This window comes from Hypomesus nipponensis, chromosome 27 (genome assembly GCF_054491055.1).
Source record: "Hypomesus nipponensis isolate SF chromosome 27, ASM5449105v1, whole genome shotgun sequence".
NCBI classification, from domain to species: domain Eukaryota; kingdom Metazoa; phylum Chordata; class Actinopteri; order Osmeriformes; family Osmeridae; genus Hypomesus; species Hypomesus nipponensis.
This window is the reverse complement of record NC_140387.1, coordinates 13,489,786-13,508,184: the sequence shown is the minus strand read 5'-3', so window position 1 is coordinate 13,508,184 and position 18,399 is coordinate 13,489,786. Positions and strand designations below refer to the sequence as shown.

The 18,399-nt window shown below is 42.0% G+C and overlaps 1 protein-coding gene across 1 annotated transcript in view; it reads left to right on the top strand.

Moving 5' to 3' along the window:
* LOC146220855 (A disintegrin and metalloproteinase with thrombospondin motifs 19-like) overlaps window positions 1-18,399 on the top strand; it is a 57,810-nt gene that overhangs the window by 36,862 nt on the left and 2,549 nt on the right. The window contains exons 14-22 of the mRNA XM_084694221.1: window positions 1,908-2,035; window positions 3,327-3,447; window positions 4,409-4,489; window positions 6,352-6,509; window positions 7,553-7,721; window positions 7,932-8,064; window positions 12,001-12,205; window positions 14,132-14,284; window positions 16,790-16,967. Of these exons, the coding sequence (XP_084550347.1) occupies window positions 1,908-2,035; window positions 3,327-3,447; window positions 4,409-4,489; window positions 6,352-6,509; window positions 7,553-7,721; window positions 7,932-8,064; window positions 12,001-12,205; window positions 14,132-14,284; window positions 16,790-16,967 (1,326 nt within the window). The remainder of the gene's footprint in view (window positions 1-1,907; window positions 2,036-3,326; window positions 3,448-4,408; window positions 4,490-6,351; window positions 6,510-7,552; window positions 7,722-7,931; window positions 8,065-12,000; window positions 12,206-14,131; window positions 14,285-16,789; window positions 16,968-18,399) is intronic.

Sequence of the window (18,399 nt, the reverse complement as noted above, 5' to 3'; positions counted from 1 at the left end):
GAAAGAGGTGAGGAAGGAGAAGCCAAAGCTGATTAGAATTCCTCAGGAGAACAAGAATCCAAAGGACAATGCTTCACAATTCCCTTCATACCTAACTGTTATCTGTAGAACAACCAATCAGACCACATGTTGACCCTTACTTATCAACATGTCACTAGCAATGCGACAGTAAGTTACACAATGAGGTGTGAGACCCATAAAGTAGGGACTTCGTCCACCAACTCCAGATTTTAGCATATAAGAGGTGGGGGCAGGGTGACACCCAGCCTTACAGTAAGATTGGGCCCATGTTACAGTACCAACAGGCACCAGCCTGCAATAAGGGAACCTGGGTTCAGTGCAGAATGACAAAGCAGTCTCTCTTAAGTGGCTGAGCTTTAAATGACATCACTGCATAGACTGTCTGCCTGCTGTAGTACAAAGCTCCTTTTATTAAGCCTTTAACTTCTTCTCTATCTCTCTCCCTTTCTGTTGAGGTGGATTTGTTCAGCTTACTTTTTTGTCATTACTCTTTCTCTCTATGTCTAGTTTTCCATTCTCTGTCTTCCTCTCACAACCATCTCAATATCCCTTTATTCAACTTTACTGAACTTTTACCGGTTACATGATTCTCTCTCTCATTATACATTTTACTTTCTTAACACTTAACTAAAAGTAGTGAAGCCCAGTGAAGAATGTGAATTAGGTCTTGGAGTCATTCAAATACTAGAAAATGATTGACAATTATGTGTATACTTTGAGCTGTCTTGTGTGTGATCCCACAATCAACAGCATCTTTCTAAATCAGAACCAGGTATTCAAACTGGCTCCAATCCATATTCTCCCACATTTTCCACAGAACCAACAGGAGGAAAAAGCTGTCTTTGTACTGTAAGAGATTTCCATAGATAACCATAATTGTTTAGACCATTGATTAAGATTCCTGTCTCAATGTAAACCATTTATCACTGGACTTTTTTCCTCTAAGCAGAATTGCGGGAGTTGTATTTCAGACATTAACATATACACACCACTATAAGAAAACTCCACACTGGGCCTCCTGGTCAGGTCTTGGGCTTTGAGAAGTCCACAATGTAAGGGTTTCAGGTAACTGATAAATATCAGTGAGGGGTTGAGTGGGGTGAAGTTGTTGGAGCAAAGAGTGGTTCCCAGAAGTGTATACCTTTTGACCTGTCAGGCAAGAAAATACACCCATGAATAGTTGATGTTGCAAGATATGTTTGGAATTTTTTTCACAGTACAGCTCAAGTATTGAGATGTTATTGGACTGTAGTTTTATTGTTTTGTTCACATTACATCAGCGAGCTGCCGTAATCGAGATGTCATTGTTGCACTATAATTAAGCAATTGAGATGTTATTTTGGCACCATAATATTAGGTATTTTTGTGTACCTGTTAGCTGAGATGTGGTTACTTTGCGATGGGACTAGTGAATACAGTCAGTTTGTTTTTACTCTGACCACCAAAATACTGTACAATATGCTCTTCTGATCCTTGATCTTCTGCTGTACTTTGTGTATGCAGTATTTGTAAGCCACGTCATTTGGATAAAAGCATCTGCTGAATGAATAAATGAAAACGACAGCTGAAAGTTTTGATTTGCGGCTAAATCAGACTACTGGTAGACTTGAGCAACTTCTGTAAAAGGCTTCAGATTTTGTATCTAAAAAAGCATTGGCCTGTGTGCATGCAATGTCTATGTAATATATACCTAAGTACCACAAGTCATTTTGTATCTGCTAAGGCAGATAATAAGGTTTACTATGTATACCACATTCCTTACAACTTTCCTTAACAGAAAGTCACCTTGTTTAGAACAAACATAAAGAGTTGTGTGATGGATAATTGTTTCTCTCTCTCCAAGCTCACTTGATCTTTTTCTTTCACTCATATTTGTTTCTATTCAGAGAGGCCATGCACACTGTTCTGCTCCTCCTCTGGGAAGGAACAACCCCACCTCCTGGCTGAAAAGGTCCTTGATGGGACTTCCTGTGGTCCACAGGAAGCAGGTCTCTGTGCCAACGGGACTTGTCAGGTACAGTATGAGTTGTTTAACTTGTCGCTGATTGTGTGATATGGGATGAGTCATGTACTCAGGTGATCTGAGACAGGGTAACAGATTGCCCCTCTCACCCTAACAAATAACTCACAAACTGTGTCAAATCAACTATTTATTAGGACAAGCAAAAGTGACAGGTCTCCTACAGTAAAATATAAATCACAGACACTTTCATTTCGATGTACCCCCACGGCCACCCTCCATTATCTTAACAACACTGAGGAGTAGGTGAAACAAACACTGTCTCCACAAGACCAAGAGTAATCGTCCCATGGTGTACATTTGTGCCATGTGAGAAAAGTAGAAGAAAAAGAGAGAGGAGAAAGAAAGAACAGAGAGGGGTGGGGTGTAAGAAGAGAGACAGGAAACAGAGATGGTGATGGAAGAGAAAGAGGAGAGGTGGGAGGTTGAAATTATTTTGGTCAAGGGACAGAAAGCAAGACCTTTCTGGCAGGAGAGAAAGGCAACAAGAAAATAATTGAAACAAACTTGTGTCCTGCCTCTCCACTATCTTCAAAAGCACTCTGCAGTCCGAGCCACGACTGACACATCATCATCAAATCAAATGTATTTGTATAGCCCTTTTTACAAGCAATGTCACAGAGGGCTTAACATTCGCCCACAGAACTGACCCTCAACCAACCTAAACCTAAAGACAAGGAAAAACTCCCAGAAAAACTCACTAGGAGAAAAAATTGAAGAAACCTTGGGAGCAGCTATTCAGTGAGGGATCCCCTCCTCCAGAGACAGTTGGTGAAAGAGAGGTGCAGAACACAGGCTAAACATAGTCATACAACAGAGAAGTGTCAATGGGTGTTGAAACACCAAAATCCAGTGTTCAACTTGGGTCAGAGTTGGTCATTGTTAGTTTAAGCAGAGGTATCATCCTGTCTGACACATAGGCTTTCTAGCTGTGTGTGAAACACTGGACCAGCAAATACAATATAAAGCCCAGTTACTCACAGCTCTGCTCACCAACAGTGATTGACATCTAGCAAAATCAATGGCACCTGAATGGCACACTTTTATATTAGTTAATTTTCAGATTTAGTAAGTTATGACTTATTAAATATGGAGGTAATGTTTAATATACTCAAGGCACTCAAGACAAGTGTACAAAATTGTAGTTCTGTGCGATTTCAAATCAGGTTTAAAAGTAATTTTTTTACCTATAGAAAGGCATCTTATTCCTGACCACCAAATTGATTGACATTTGAACTTGAATGATGTGATTGTGTGTGTGTATGTTTTGTGTGTCTTGTCTTAGAAAGTGGGCTGTGATGGGATCCTTGGCTCCGTGGCCAGAGAAGATCACTGTGGAGTATGTAACGGCAACGAAAAGTCCTGTAAGGTTGTCAAGGGAGATTTCAACCAGACGGGAGGGGCAGGTAGGATTATTAACCACTGTATGTCAGAATGCAGGTGAGATCAACAAAATCAATTTTCCCTCAAACATCAAAGTCTCAGTTGGAAAATGACAATCACATGTCACCATACAAGGTGTTACGGCCAAATGTATGTACTAATGAGCAGTTTGCAAGTTGAATGCAAGTTGAAGGCACCAGAAACTGCTTAGGTCATGTTGATGTTCCTAGGATTACATTGTAGGTTTTGCCTTCCTTATCCAATCTCTCCAGCTCTCCAGTATATTTGTGACCTATGTTCTTGGAGGACAGCCAGTTGTATGATATACCATATTATAAATGTATTTCCCCCCAACACACGCACACATACACACTCACACACCCCATGGATTCTGGATCACAGCCAGTGGAGGCTTTGTGTGGGGTCTCTTTTATAACCAATGGTCATTGTCAGCCAAAGATTCCACACTGACAGTCATGTAACACTGTTTAAAAGCGGTATATTTTGTGATTATAGTCAAGATGGTTCCTCACTGCTGCCAAGCCAAAACTTAAGAGAAATGTTTTTTTACCTCTGTGTTATCATACTTGGCACATTATACATGTCGTTTGGAAATTACAACAATTACGACTTGGTGGGTGATTTGCTGCACCTTCCAGTACAGATTAAAATATTGTTTTGTTTGTATATTAAATATGACAAATGAACAAGCAAAACCAGATAAAAAAACAAACATTTGGATACATCAGCCTTTCACTGTTTGTCATTCCATTGTAAGTTGTGTGCGACACAATTTATACTATGCTCCAAGTGGATTGGATATTTTTGTCTTGGCCAGTGTCTTTCCTTAAAGCGTCCTCAAACAGTAACACTTTGTGTCTATCTTTTTGATTCTCCATTTTTCTCTCATCTGCCTTTCATTTCTCTGCATTTGTATCTCTCACCCTCTCTCTATTTATTTCGCTTTCCTCTGGGTCTTTTTAGGCTATGTGGAAGCAGTGGTTATTCCTAAAGGGGCCAGGAGAATTAGAGTGGTTGAGCAAATACCCACTCAAAGTTATCTGGGTAAGATACAGATACTCTCCTTCGCTGCATCATTGTGGTTTTCTCCTATCAGTTCACCCCGTCGCAAACGTCAACCTTCGGACATATTTCTGTCATACAACCGCCCATTCTCCTCCACTCTTGGTGCCTGCAGGATAGTTATCAGCAAGCAACTTGGTGCTCATATAAACCCAAGCCTTGGTTGCGTTGTGACTGTTAAACAAGTACTATTGACTATTCTCAAAAACGCCTTAGTAGAACCCTCGAGATGACTACCAAGATGCACGACAAATAGAGGTCTCACCATTAAACCAGATATCCTCTAATGCCTTCAGAAACCCATCTTTCTCCAAGACAGAAACTACAACTCTTACTGTACCCCCACCCCCCAGGCCCACTCACAGAGCTCCTTATTCACATGGCACTCCCCCAGATCTCTCATGTGGACATGTGGTTAGACCCTGCACTGTATCCATCTGTCTAATATCTGTCAGCTGATCCTCCCCCGCTATCAAGGGGAATAGGCACGGGGGCATGCCTGCCTGTATCTCGGCTTTCATGTTACCTGGATTAAGAAGCACGGACCGGCTCACTTCAATCGAGTCCTCCAAGGGCCAGGGGCACCAAGGCCACGGTTGATCCCCTTACTCCCTCCGACCGACTCTGCCCGAGTCCTCTCTCCCTGTTTCTAAGACCTCCTGCCGCTCCTATGATGCAGATCTGCTGAAGGGAAGCCAGACGAGTTCAAACGCATGTAGGACGGCAGAGTGATACGATTAGATAGAGGTTACTGCAGGGCTCAATGAGGGGAAAACTTGGAGCTTTGTATCACGAGCAGGGGTGTATTTTGAACCATGCCTTGTCTGTTTGCCTTGTTGGTCAATTTCAATGACCAACATTCAACCTGGAAATCCCTGCTAAATAGAAGGTAAAGGTACAATTTATATTAGTTTAACTATTTTGTCTTTGTTTTTAGATGTTGGTTTAAATATCTCCAAGATGTATGGTTATCAAAAGCATTTAAAGGGGTCTTTGACTCCAAAACCGAGTTTACCTTGTCATAGTTGAATAACAACAGTTTGGTGGGTAAAATGGACATATAGTGAACCTCAAAGTCCATTGACACCTCTTCCCTATGCAAATCTCACAATTTCAAACTGCCGCTGTAAAACGGGCGGTTTCCAAAAAGTCACCAAATTGACGTTGATGGTTCCACCTTTTTTGGCTCTGGTCTGTACCTTTGTCACGCCCCAGAATGTACATACACATCCGACCGTATGCTCATCACAATCGCAAGCCGTAAGTATGATTTTGTCGCTAACAGTTATTAGCACTGTTAACATATCCTGTATCTAGTATTGGTAGAATGTGTGATGATTTAGTTTATTTATCAAACGTTATTAAATTTTCCTGACCATCATCATCATCGTTTGACTACATAAGCTGTGTTGCCATGTAAATCTACAATTCACAATGCATGTTTGGCTATGTTGCGTCTTTGCTTTGCAGCTTTGCTCTTTGTAAACCGACCAATCAGCACGCAGCTCATTGAAATATTCATGAGCATACCATAAAAGGGAAAAAACCTCGTTTCATTCTTGGTCTATTTCACAGGGTTGCATTAAGGCACATAGAACAGCACCTGGGCCATTTTCAGCCCAACTGTAAATGTTACATACCCTAATCAGAGACCTGAAGGAACAGTGTGAAATACCCTTTAAAATCAGTCGATGGCTCATTTAATAATTATAATAAACTTTCCCAGACATTCGCCTATCTTAAGTCTGGACTTTTTTTCAGCACATCAACAACATACTTCCAAAGAGTAGTAAATATTATCAAAAGGTTTTGATCTCACCCTTTCCCATGTTTACATTTCGCAGCTCTCAAAGACACGAGCAAGAATTCCATCAACAGCGACTGGAAGATAGACCACCCAGGTTCTTTCAACATGGCAGGCACAACAGTCCACTATGTCAGGAGGGGACTCTGGGAGAAAATGTCTGCCAAGGGTCCCACTACATCTCCTCTGCATTTTATGGTAAATGTATTTCCTTTTAATCCATTTAATTTCCTGTAGCTTTGTTAGCCAGCAATATGGTTTTACCATGTGTATTTGCCTCTATTGTCCTGGAACGGGTTTTCAAAGATAAACAATTGACCTTTTCCTTCAACTCTACAATAAGCCTAATTATAATGAACTATACAATAAGACTGCTCAAGCAATGGAACTAGCATTAAATTAAATATAATATACTGTTTAGCTGTCAAAGAAAATTCTCTCAGGAGAGGGTTTTACTACACTGACTTAAGCAGCATGTCCACAGGCATAAGGGTGCATGCAACTCATCAGGTTGTGAGTTGGATTGTGACCAGGGTGAGCAAAAGGAGCCAAGTTAATGATTGAGGATATGATGGGTGGCTTTATTAGCTGGCCGTGGTCAGCGACAACTCTGTCATGGCGGGGATTAGGGTTATAATTTTAATAGGATTACCCTTTGACAAGCACAGCAGCACTGCTAATGAGATTATGCCAACAGGGGGGTGGCCAGCTCACACAGACGCAGGTCAAGCAGAGAGTAAACGTATCATGGGAAATGGGCACAGAAGAGTGGTCCTGGCTCCAACTTTAATACTAATTTAATCTCATGATAGCTCTGTCCAGGGAAGATCAAATCTATATATGCCTCAATGGGTTTTTCAAAATTGGAAATTTAGGATTATTAAGGTTTAGGGTTATTTTTTGCTCCATTTTGAAAAAAGAGAATTTCTTGATTTGACAAAGATGTTTTTTTTTCTGACTTTCAGTTCATTAAAGGTGATCAAATAATCAATTTTATGTTATCAGATTTTGAAGATTATTCCAAAAACAGGCTCATAGCTCAGGAAATCAAAGTCATTTCTAACCAAACTCTCTTTTATGTATGATTTGAATTATTTTAGTGTTTTGCCAAGGCAACCTGTGTCCTGTACACCCAGTACATGCCAAACTACATACTAATGTGTTGATGATTTAGTTAACGTCAGTAGACATAAACTTAGAACAAATGTTTTCTGCACATTGACCTGAAGCTTTTTAATTAGGTGCTGCTGTTCAATGAGCAGAACCATTGCATCCACTATGAGTACACCATCCCTACAGAGGCCAACCCAGAGTTCCATGGAGGACTGGGAACAGGCCCCAAGCCGTCTGGGCCTCTCTTCATGTGGACCCACTCTGGGTGGGAGGACTGCGATGCTGTGTGTGGAGGAGGTATGCTAATTTACCGGTTCATATTTAGCACACTAAACAGTTTCTCCCTAATTCTCTGTGAAATGCCTATTGTGTAGTATTTTGTATAATTGTCTTTAATGTATTTAAATCCTTTTACATGAGATGTAGAAGTTCTCATTAATGAATAAAATGCGCAACAGTTTCGGTAGGTAATGTCAATTGTACACTGTACATTGTTTTTTATTTTAGGAGAAAGAAAGACTATTGTCACCTGTAGCAAAATTGTCAACAAAACTACAAGCGTGGACAACAGAAAATGCCAGCACCTCACCAAACCTGAACCTCAAGTTCGCAAGTGTAACGAGCAGCCCTGTCAGATGAGGTAAGGTTAGGACAAAGGCCAACTTCAGGGTTAGGAATAGCCTTTATGTAATACAGTCTAGTTGCTTTAACTGGCCTCTGGCAATGTATGAATCAGCACATTTATTTTAAGGGCATTTAAGGGCATAATCAATGTAATGATGTAGAAAAATTATAAATGTGTTCACATTACAACTTCTGATATGGCCTTGTGTTGAAACCACTACAACAAAGTGGTTTCAGTAAATTGGTTTCCTTCATATTTAGCATATTTTTTTTTGTTAGATTTAATTTTAAATGGAGACAATTGCCATTTTGCCCATTAAGCTATGCTCATATACCCATAACTTGTTTTTAGACATGTTGATAATACATGTAAATATTCTGTACATATTCAGACCCGTACTTCAGTACTTTGTAGAAGTCCCTTTGGCAGTAATTTCTGCGGCAAGTCGTCTTGAATACGTCTCAAAAAGTTTTGCATACCAGGATCAAGGCTGTTTATCTTTTTCTTACTATCAGATCCTTTCAAGATCCATCAGATTGGATGGGAAGGGTCTGTAAACTGCCATCTTCAGATCTCTCCACATATGTTTGATGGGGTTAAAATCTGGGCTTTGCTGGACAACTCATATATAGTGACAGACTTTTCCAGAAGCTACTCCAGCATTGTCTTGGCTGTATGCTGTGGGTCATTGTCGTGGGGAACAGGGAACCATCACCCTTGTCTGAGGTGGCATGCACTCTGGAGCAGGCTATCTTCAAGGACATCTTTGTATTTGGATGCATTTATCCTTCCCTCAGTTCTGACCAGTCTCTCTGTTCTTGCTGCTAAGAAGCACCACCATAACATGATGCCGCCACCACCATGCTTCATTGTGGGGATGGTATTAGCGTGCAGTTCTTGGTGTTTGCCAGATATAGCTTGGAGAGCTACACAAGGAGTTCAGTTGTTGTTTCATCAGACCAGAGAGTCTTTTTCATCACGTTCTCAGAGTCCTTTAAATGCTGTTTGTCAAACTCCAGGCGGGCTGTCATATGCCTTTTAATAAAGAGTGGCATCTGTCTAACCACTTGACCATAAAGTCCTGATAGATGGATTTCTGCTGAGAGGGTCTTTTTAAGGCCTGTTCCCTCATCCCTCCAGAGGACTTCAGGAGCTCTCTTAGTGGAGTCAGATGGCTGAGTGGTGAGGGAGTCGGGCTAGTAATCAGAAGGTTGCCGGATCGATTCCCCACCGTGCCAAATGACGTTGTGTTCTTGGGCAAGGCACTTCACCCTACTTGCCTCGGGGGGAATGTCCCTGTACATACTGTGTCGCTCTGGATGAGAGCGTCTGCTAAATGACTAAATGTAAATGTAGTGATTCTTGGTCACCTCACTGACAAAGCCTTCCTTACCCAACCAGTTTGTCCATACATTTACATCTAGGAAAAGTCCTGGCATTTCCAAGCTTCTTCCAATTATTCACAACAATTGTGACCACTGTGCTCCTGAGAACTCACAAAGTTTTAGAAATTGGTTTCATGCCCTTTTTATCACTGAGGTCAACAGATTGTTCCTCGGACTTCATGGCTTGGTTATTGACTTGCAGAATGAATTGTGGGACAAGTTCTAGACACATCTCAAGTGTAAGTAAAGCAAACAGGATGCACTTGAGACAACTATCAACTCAGTAGGAAAAATTCCCCCATATGCCTACGCCTCATCCATTAATTGTATATAGTGGGACAAGTTATCCCTTACTTCTCAGCACGAGAAATACAAGGTGTTGTGTGAGAGCATGGGAAAATGTTTAAATGCCTTAGTCTCACGGCAAATGCATGAGACTTGAGAGCCCTGATATATGCTTTCATCAGATTTTATCCAACAACACGACAATTTTACAGAAAAGTAAGTACTGTCCCATTCCTATTAATAGCATTTTGCGTCCTTGCAACCACTTGCACTCAGTCACATACCAGGTGGGTTCAGGGTTTAGGATTTAGAGGGGACATTGGGATTGGGCCTTTTGTAATTACATTTTTTGCACGGGTCACTTCGGGGCATTGTACATATCACATGGTAGGATGATAGTTTCTTGTTCCAAAGCATTTCCTTGACATTTCCTTGGCTCTTTCACTGTACCACGTGTACTCTTTTGAGGAATCACTTCATATGATAGAGGAATCCTTTCATCTTGCAAGCACAATGACTCATCTAAGGGGACTCGTATAATCAGAAGACTTCTGAAGACTATTTTGTGTCAAAATTGACGTAAAATGATGTCACACAATATTAAATTGGCGAGAGAAAGACAAAAACTGTGGCTGTTTGTTCTTTTCTTTCTGTTACATGTTTGACAGAGTTGAGTCTCTCCAGCCTCTTCACATTGGCAACTGTCATTATTCTCCAATGACATCATTGTGAAACTGTTTTCTTGAGTGACTTGGGAGGAAGGAAAATCTAAGTAATCCTGAGAGATTGATGTTTGTACAAAATTTGCTTCTCCCTCTCTTTCTCTGTACCATTGTCATATTTGGCAGATACTACAACTGGAAAATGTGGCATAATAGCTAAACTCATTGAGAACAGATTTCTCACAGTGTGGAAGAATTCTCTTCTAAGGACTCATTTCTTGGATAACTCAGAGAAAAAGAATTCCTTGGAGGGACTGACAGTTTGAATAAAAGTGCGCTAACATATGCTTATGTAGCTGAAGTTTGTAAAATATTTGGCAATGCATGTTTTAAATGCTGTATTGCTCATAAGGACAGCATGACATATGTTACAGGAGTCATTGTACAGTAGCTCAGCTTTCTCCCATTCCTCCCACACTAGGATGTGAACCAGGGTCCACTGACTCGCAAGCACGACAACCACCTCCAAACACAACTAACTTGTGTAAACTACGCCACTGAAAAGCTAGCTCTTTGGTAGTGTGAATGAGCAGTATTATTACTACTGAGAAGCCAACCCACTAAGCTTGGTTACACATACTGTATATGATAAGTTATTGTGAATCTGTCGAATGTGCTCAAAAGCATTGCATAGGTAGAGTTAGCCAACCCAAGCCAATATAAATCTTTACATAATGTTTATGGGGTCGTTTTGCATTGCTTGTAAACATGTTTGGCATTGTTTATACCCAAAGTTACTTCCCTTACCTCTCCACAGTAGTGCAAAGTCAGCTTTCAATGTGGCTGCAGCCTGTTTACATTCCTCCTGATATCATTGGTTCCTGCCTTATCTCCCATGTGTATGAAGGTATTGGACATCACCTTTGCCACTAGTCATGAGCTATACCAAGCAGAGGATAAATCACATTGACTGTCCCCTTTGTGGTGGACAGTCAATGTGGTGCTCCTCTGACGATCCAATAACTGGAAAGCGGTTCATTTGCGGGATGTGATATCAGAGACAACGGTGAGAGACTAAAAGAGAGAGGGGGAGAGAGTGAGAGATGGGGAAGAGGGACTGTGTTTGCTGGCTGGGTCAAAGAGGTCAAGTCATGTTACTGTCTGGCCCGGCAGACTTACAGCTGGACCCTATTCTTGCTGCCTGGTCTTCACAGATCATAGCCACTGAGTTTGACTCCCCCCCAACCCTTCCCCAAGCTCCTGGTGCCTCTTTCTTCCTTCACATCTGTCGCGCAGATGAGGCCACATCACGTCAGGCGAGCCGAGTAGCGCTCATTGGTTCAGCCTGGCCTGCCCCCCATTACCCCCAACCCTCATGTTAGTCTTCCTGGCCAGCCAGCCTGGCCTCTCCCAACCACACACACAAACAAACACATTTACTCAAAGCATGCCAAAATAGACAGTTTTGAAGAGTGGGGCAGACGTACCTAGAGTATGGGACATGGGTTGTGTGAGTGTGTGTGTGCATGCACATATTTAGCAGTTCCCTGTGTGTTACTGTCAGTTTGATAATTTGTATGTTTTGTCCTCCCTGGCATCTATCTTCCTCCTCTCTGCAGGTGGATGATGACAGAGTGGACTTCTTGCTCTCGTACCTGCGGTAAGGGCTCTCAGAGTCGACAAGTGGCTTGCACCCTCCAGCTACGCAACGGGACTCTTGTCAAGGCCAAGGACAGGGACTGCGTCGGACCCAAACCTGCCCATATGCAACGCTGTGAAGGACAGGACTGTCTCACTGTGTGGGAAGCTGGGGTCTGGTCTGAGGTAACCTATACACAGTAGAGTCAAACATTCAGTAGTTATTTAGTTTGCCAAACTGATCAAAAGTAAATAGGGGGCACACATACATTTAGCTTGGCAACTGATAGTAACCCCCCCACACTCCCTAGATTAAAAGACTGATGTTAAATGTTTCGTAGTCTTTGGCTCTGTCCTCACAATGACTTACACAATGATGTCGAGATTCCTTTGAGCTCTCCCTAAAGCACCTGCATGATAGCTGGCCTTGGTGCCCCCCCCCCCCCCTCCCCTCCCCTCCCCTCACTCACCTCACGTCTCCCTACCTACCTAACTCCCTTCCTCCCTTCCTTTAAGGGCCCGCTGGCACTAGAAAAAAGGAACTTGCCCCTTGGCTGCACTGGCTCCCAAGCCAACAGTTTTGATAAGGAAAAAGTCCCTCAATCTGCTTTGCTCTCATGTTGCTCTCAATTCCTTGTTTTTGAAGATTTTCTCACACAAAATAGTTGGGGGTTCTTTGAAAAGGTTTTACGTAAGAAATGTATTCCACTAAAATATCTCTTTGATAAAGCTGATGAAAAGTTGATGAAACTATCAAAGGTTGATTTTTAAAACCAATTTATACCCATCAGAAATATGTTTCGCTCTTACAGAAATCCTACTTTCTGTTGATTTCCTCCTAATTTATTGTTGAATAAATCTTATTTGTCTACACTTGAATTTAAAAGATTTGTCTGAATTGGGTGAAATGTTGTTATTGATCTCAAATGAAAAAAAGAAGAAATAATCCAGAAAGCATTGACCCATTGACCTAATTTAAGTCCTCAAAGGTCAACTAAATGATTAAGTCTAGACAAGACACACGAGTAATTGACTGTGAGTCTCTGCCACAGTACCTTTTCGTTTCCATCTGTAAAAATACAAATTTGTCTTAAAATGAAGACAGTGGAAGACTATTCTTTCCTTTTAGAAGAGAAAGAAAGCAAGACATGGGATGGGACAGGGGGGGGGCAGGGAGTCTTCCCCCAGTCTGGTGTTTGATTTAATGCCATCCCTGCCGGAGGTTATGGACCAGTCCATAACTCACCTGGGACTGGGGGTATGTGAGGGTCTAAAGCAAAACATCTGCCAACACCAGGGGGGTTTGTAGGCCTGCCTCAGACTGACAGGGTATGTCCTTGCCTTTGATCCCATCTCTTTTCTCCCCTCCTCAGTCCAATCCCCTGGCAGCTGTGAACATGTAGAGGGGGAATGTGAAAGCAGACAGAGACATGGAGGGATTGTGGAAAAGAGGAAGACCTCTGGGATGTGGACAGATAGATATGTTGCAGGTAGAGGTTACCCCTCAAAGTGTGATCTGGGATCCACAAAAAATACCTTTTGACTCAGGTTGGATTGCATTTGGTGCCATGGAGCATGGAGTGCCAATTTCAATAGATTATCATGTCATGACTTTGCCTTGCTGTGTCATAACAGTCAGAAACGTAACTCCGCCATAACCCTCCCCTTCCTGTCCGTTTTATGCTTGAAAAAAAAATGTAATGGGTCAAAGCAACAGAACAGTACTGAAGTCCTTACATCTGTCTTGTTTGAATAGATCAAATAAGAAACAAGTATTTTCAAAGGGGGTATTGCTTTTGCACCTGCTGAATGTGAATCAAACTAGACAGAGGAGACTGTATAATCTTACAAGTTGTACGTGTGATGTATTTACCTGTTCTTTGGATCAAGTGCAGAAGAAGACTGGAATGAAACCCCCATCCAGGATCGAGACCGATCAAAAAAAGAATGCACTGTCTTTTGTTGTGTTTGGTTGAGTGCGGACAGGATACCCATCTTTTACTTTCTTGTCTTATACTATTATTATATATATATTTTTTTTACTTAATGTCACAAAGGCGACAAGCACACTAACCCACACACCAATATAGACTACACGGTTGTTTATTGCAGTGTTCCGTCAAGTGCGGTCGAGGGGCACGTCACAGGCTCGTTAAGTGCACCAACCCACGCAAGAAGTGTGATCTGACAACCCTGCCCCGTGAGGTGGAGGAATGTGAGGACTACTCCAAGTGCTACATCTGGAGGACAGGTGACTGGGCCAAGGTGCGTTCTTTCCTTTCTTTTCACCGTTTGCCACGGATCCTACCCAGGCCCACAACAACTTATTCACAGTAGGTCAGCCACAATGGTAATACTAGTTAAGACAAAGGCTGTAGGCTTCTGATTGGGGTTGTTGGGGAGGGCGGCATTGAGAGCTGACTGGATTTGTTCACTTGAATCCATGTACATTTTGGGGAATTGTATTGTGCAGTTTCTATATACACTATTTGTTTGTCACTTTGGATGAAAGCGTCTGCTAAATTGAGAAAATGTAATGTAAAATGTAATGTTCATTGGTTACTTGCTATTGTTTGAAAAGCAGAAGTTGTCTTTCGATGGCAGCAGTGTTTTTACTTCGATTTAATTACTCATTCAGCAATTTAAGTGCAAATAGAGAGAAGACCCCTACTCACATGCACACACAAACTCAACCATGCCAAGGTTAAGAATGTAAGATGCATGCTTATCTGTTGTTAGTGTTTCCTGCCTGCTGGGCTGAGCAGAATGCAGGAGTCAGTGATTGGGCTCACAGGCTGCCAGCCAGAAAAGCAGAACTCTCATACCCGTGATTGACAAATGTTTTTTAAAAGGCTTAAAACTGGGTTTTGGTTAGGCTCTGGGCACTCTGGCTAAATGACCCATGAATAGGACCAATGAGCCACTATCACCAGGTACGACACCAGAAAATGTACTACATAGCCTATAACTAGAGCCTGGTGTTTTTCCCAGATAAAAGTCATTCTCAGTAGAAACTTTCATTGGACGCTCACCAAGTCTCTCACTGAACACAGCACAGTAGTTCTCCTCAGCTGCTTTTACGGTACTTACAGTAAGTTCCCACCAAATTGAAACACAGTTTGCCCACCGAGACTCATACTATTTTCTCAGTTCTCCAAATGTTTCGTTACAAGCCCATTGTATGAAAGTCTGAATGAATGATGTAACAACAGTCTGCAAGAGCCGACTTTGAACGGGGACCCTGATGGCCAAGGCTAAGGGGTAATGACACAGTTGTTTTGAATGTGCTGTGTACTGAGAATCCAAGCCCCGGTGTTTTCTGGACATTGACAATGCTAATAATCCACATTACACTGTGTAAACAGTTGGTTTAGATGGCCATGTCCTATGTGAGTACTGCAGAAGTCTTGTGGGAACGTAGCAGCTGGTCATTTTATAATGGATTTTCTTTTCTTCTCATCACTGAAACGGTTTATAATTGAAAATGTATTATAATCAATGCTTCAACCACTAAGTTTTATATATAGTCATTACATGCTTTGTTGGCTAACAAAACATAAATAAACCAAATTAACACACTTACAAATCCTTTTTAATTACGTTTAAACCTATACTTTAAAGGCTTTACTCAATATTAGTTTTTGTCGTAACTCATCTGTATACCTCATTAACTTAGAAAGCTTCAGGTTTGTATCTATTGGTCCATTCTCAAGACAAACAAAGGGAGCCGCGGCCAATAACTGTCCTTCCATCTCCAGGGTAAATGTTTAAATTTGACGGCAAGTATGCTGTCATAGCAGTGCCAAATGCCCAAGATGTATCGGCATCTGACTGAGCCAGTGGAATGGCTATAGCAGACTAATGTATGAAAGAATCTGAGAACCAGGGAGCCCTCTCTCTCTTGCTCCTCTGGTCCAGAGACCAAAACACATTTGATCCCCAACATGCTGTTCTAGTAACAACAGCTGTCTGTTGGCTAAACAGTCTAGCCAACAATGCATTATGAAGCTAGAATATGTTGAGAGATCCTTAAGTTGAAATCTAAGAGACTGTTTTTCCCCTTTACCCCCACCCCCACCCCATCCCCCTCCATCTCTCAGCTACTTTAATTTAATTTAAGGACATGTGCTGCACTGACACCATTGGCGCCTGTATAAATTCAGTGTCCAACGGTTCTAGACCAATTTAACCCCAAAGTCGTCTTGTGTTTTGGGCAAACTATGACCTGTACAGTCAGGCCCGTTATATGGCTAGTGTTAAAGCCGGTGTTGCACTCACTCCTCTGGATTCATTCCGCCTACATTATATTGGTCACTTACTAACAGCCACTCACTGTTGAGCCAGTAAGGGTTATGACCGCTCACTGGCCTGAGAAATAGAAGGACACTCAACTTGAACTTTCGATCAGAAGGTCAGCATAGGCTCACTAAAGTGTATAACCACTGGGGTGACCATTGGACGAATGGTCAGGAATGGTCACGAAACACATCTTTGGATCTGTTTATTGCAATGGCATGCAGGTTTGTGTCATGCTTTGAATGCCAAACTCTAAACACAAATCCTAATTAATCTTGGTTTACACTATACAATGCTAGACTGAGAAAGGTGCCAGTATTGCTTATGTGTAGGTGCTGGAGCTCCATAATAATTTTGAGCTGATATTCTATTAAGTAGTAGAAAGCACTTGTCGATGTTATAGCTTAATGTATTTAAATGGAAGTCAACGCAACATATGTTATGTGACATGTTCTTTTTTTGTGGTCCCCACAGTGCTCCGTGACTTGTGGCAAAGGCATGCAGTCCCGGGTGATCCAGTGCATGCACAAGATCACTGGGCGTCACGGCAACGAGTGTTTCTCCTCGGAAAAGCCGGCAGCATACCGACCATGTCAGCAGCAGGCATGCAACGAGAGGAACAACGTCAATACCATCACTTCACCGCGCTTGGGTGGGTTTCATTCAATTAAATGGTACTGCTGCATGCATGTTTGTGGTGAGATTACCATCCAATATGGCTTGAAATGCAGCAATGGGAAGACATGATTACAGCACAATTGACTAAACTAATTCAGATATCACTTTAAATTTATGATTTCATTACTTCACGGAAGCTTTAGACAGTTACTTATATTTAGTTTTTTTCATCTAAATCAACTTTATCTACAAATTGATTACCCATTGCCCTGTTTTAGCTGTAGGAATGTCTGCACATGGTTGCTGTTCCTGTAACCATTCTTTAGACTCAATATGATCACTACTTTCTGGCAGTATCTACCAGTGACTACAAATTGGACCCAAACCTGTACTGGCTTATTATGTCTATTAGGTCCATCATTTGTTTCTAACAGCAGACTGTCTGACATGAGTTGTGCTTGGCAGTTTCTCCAAAAGGCCCTTCCACCAAAAAGTATTTGGATTCATTTGGAGTCAGTTCTTAAGCCATTAATTGCCCAGCGACGATGAGGAAAGTCTGGGATAGAGAAAGCCAAAGTGGAGATGGCCTCTGCGATCCAGAATGTGCCGAGGATGACTTAATCAAATAAATATGATGTGTAGAATTATGAGTTTGCATTATGCTGCCTTTTTAGCAGCCTGCCAGACACATACATGTCACCACACCTTGGTGACCTCTGTTGACCCCAAACAACAAAGTGGTTTTCAACTGGTGTCCCTTCATCTACTGACACCTTATGAGCCTGGACCATTCTACTATAGAAGGTGTCATTCTGACAATTAAGGCTTCTGGAAAGACGAGGCACTGTTTATCATGAGCCACAGCTGCGGAATAGCTATTGCAGCTGCTGAGCCAAGCCAGGGCCGAGGCCAATGCGGTTACAGTTATGATTAGCGTACGATGGCTCACACTCCCTGCTTCTTTCCTTCAGACATAGAGATGCAGCTGTAGGGATGAAGGGAGGGAGGGGTGGGTGTCTTTGGTACAAATCAGGGCAACATGCCCCTTAACTACCCTCCACCCCCCTGCACCTAAATCATGCACAGCTGGCTGTGATAAGCTTCTCTAGGAATCTGGAAAGTATGAACTGAGTGTGTGTGTGTGCATACTGTAATGCCTTTGTATACATAAACACACACACACACACACTACTTCAGACAAGACTTGCATGTGTAGTACAATACAATCAATAGGATAATTTTTCAGATCCTTACCTAGTCCTTGGATGGGGGTCACAGATAAGTATGTCTACACACATTTGGATCTGACAGTTCATTCCCATGAAGCTAGAAAGATGTCTCAGACACTCAAGCAGAGGTACAAAGAGGTGTGAGTTGTTTTACTGTTGGTTGCCATGGTGCTTTTTGCTAATCCTCACATCAGAGTGTTGTGTTGGATCGTGTCTGCCTTGGTGGAGCCTTCACGC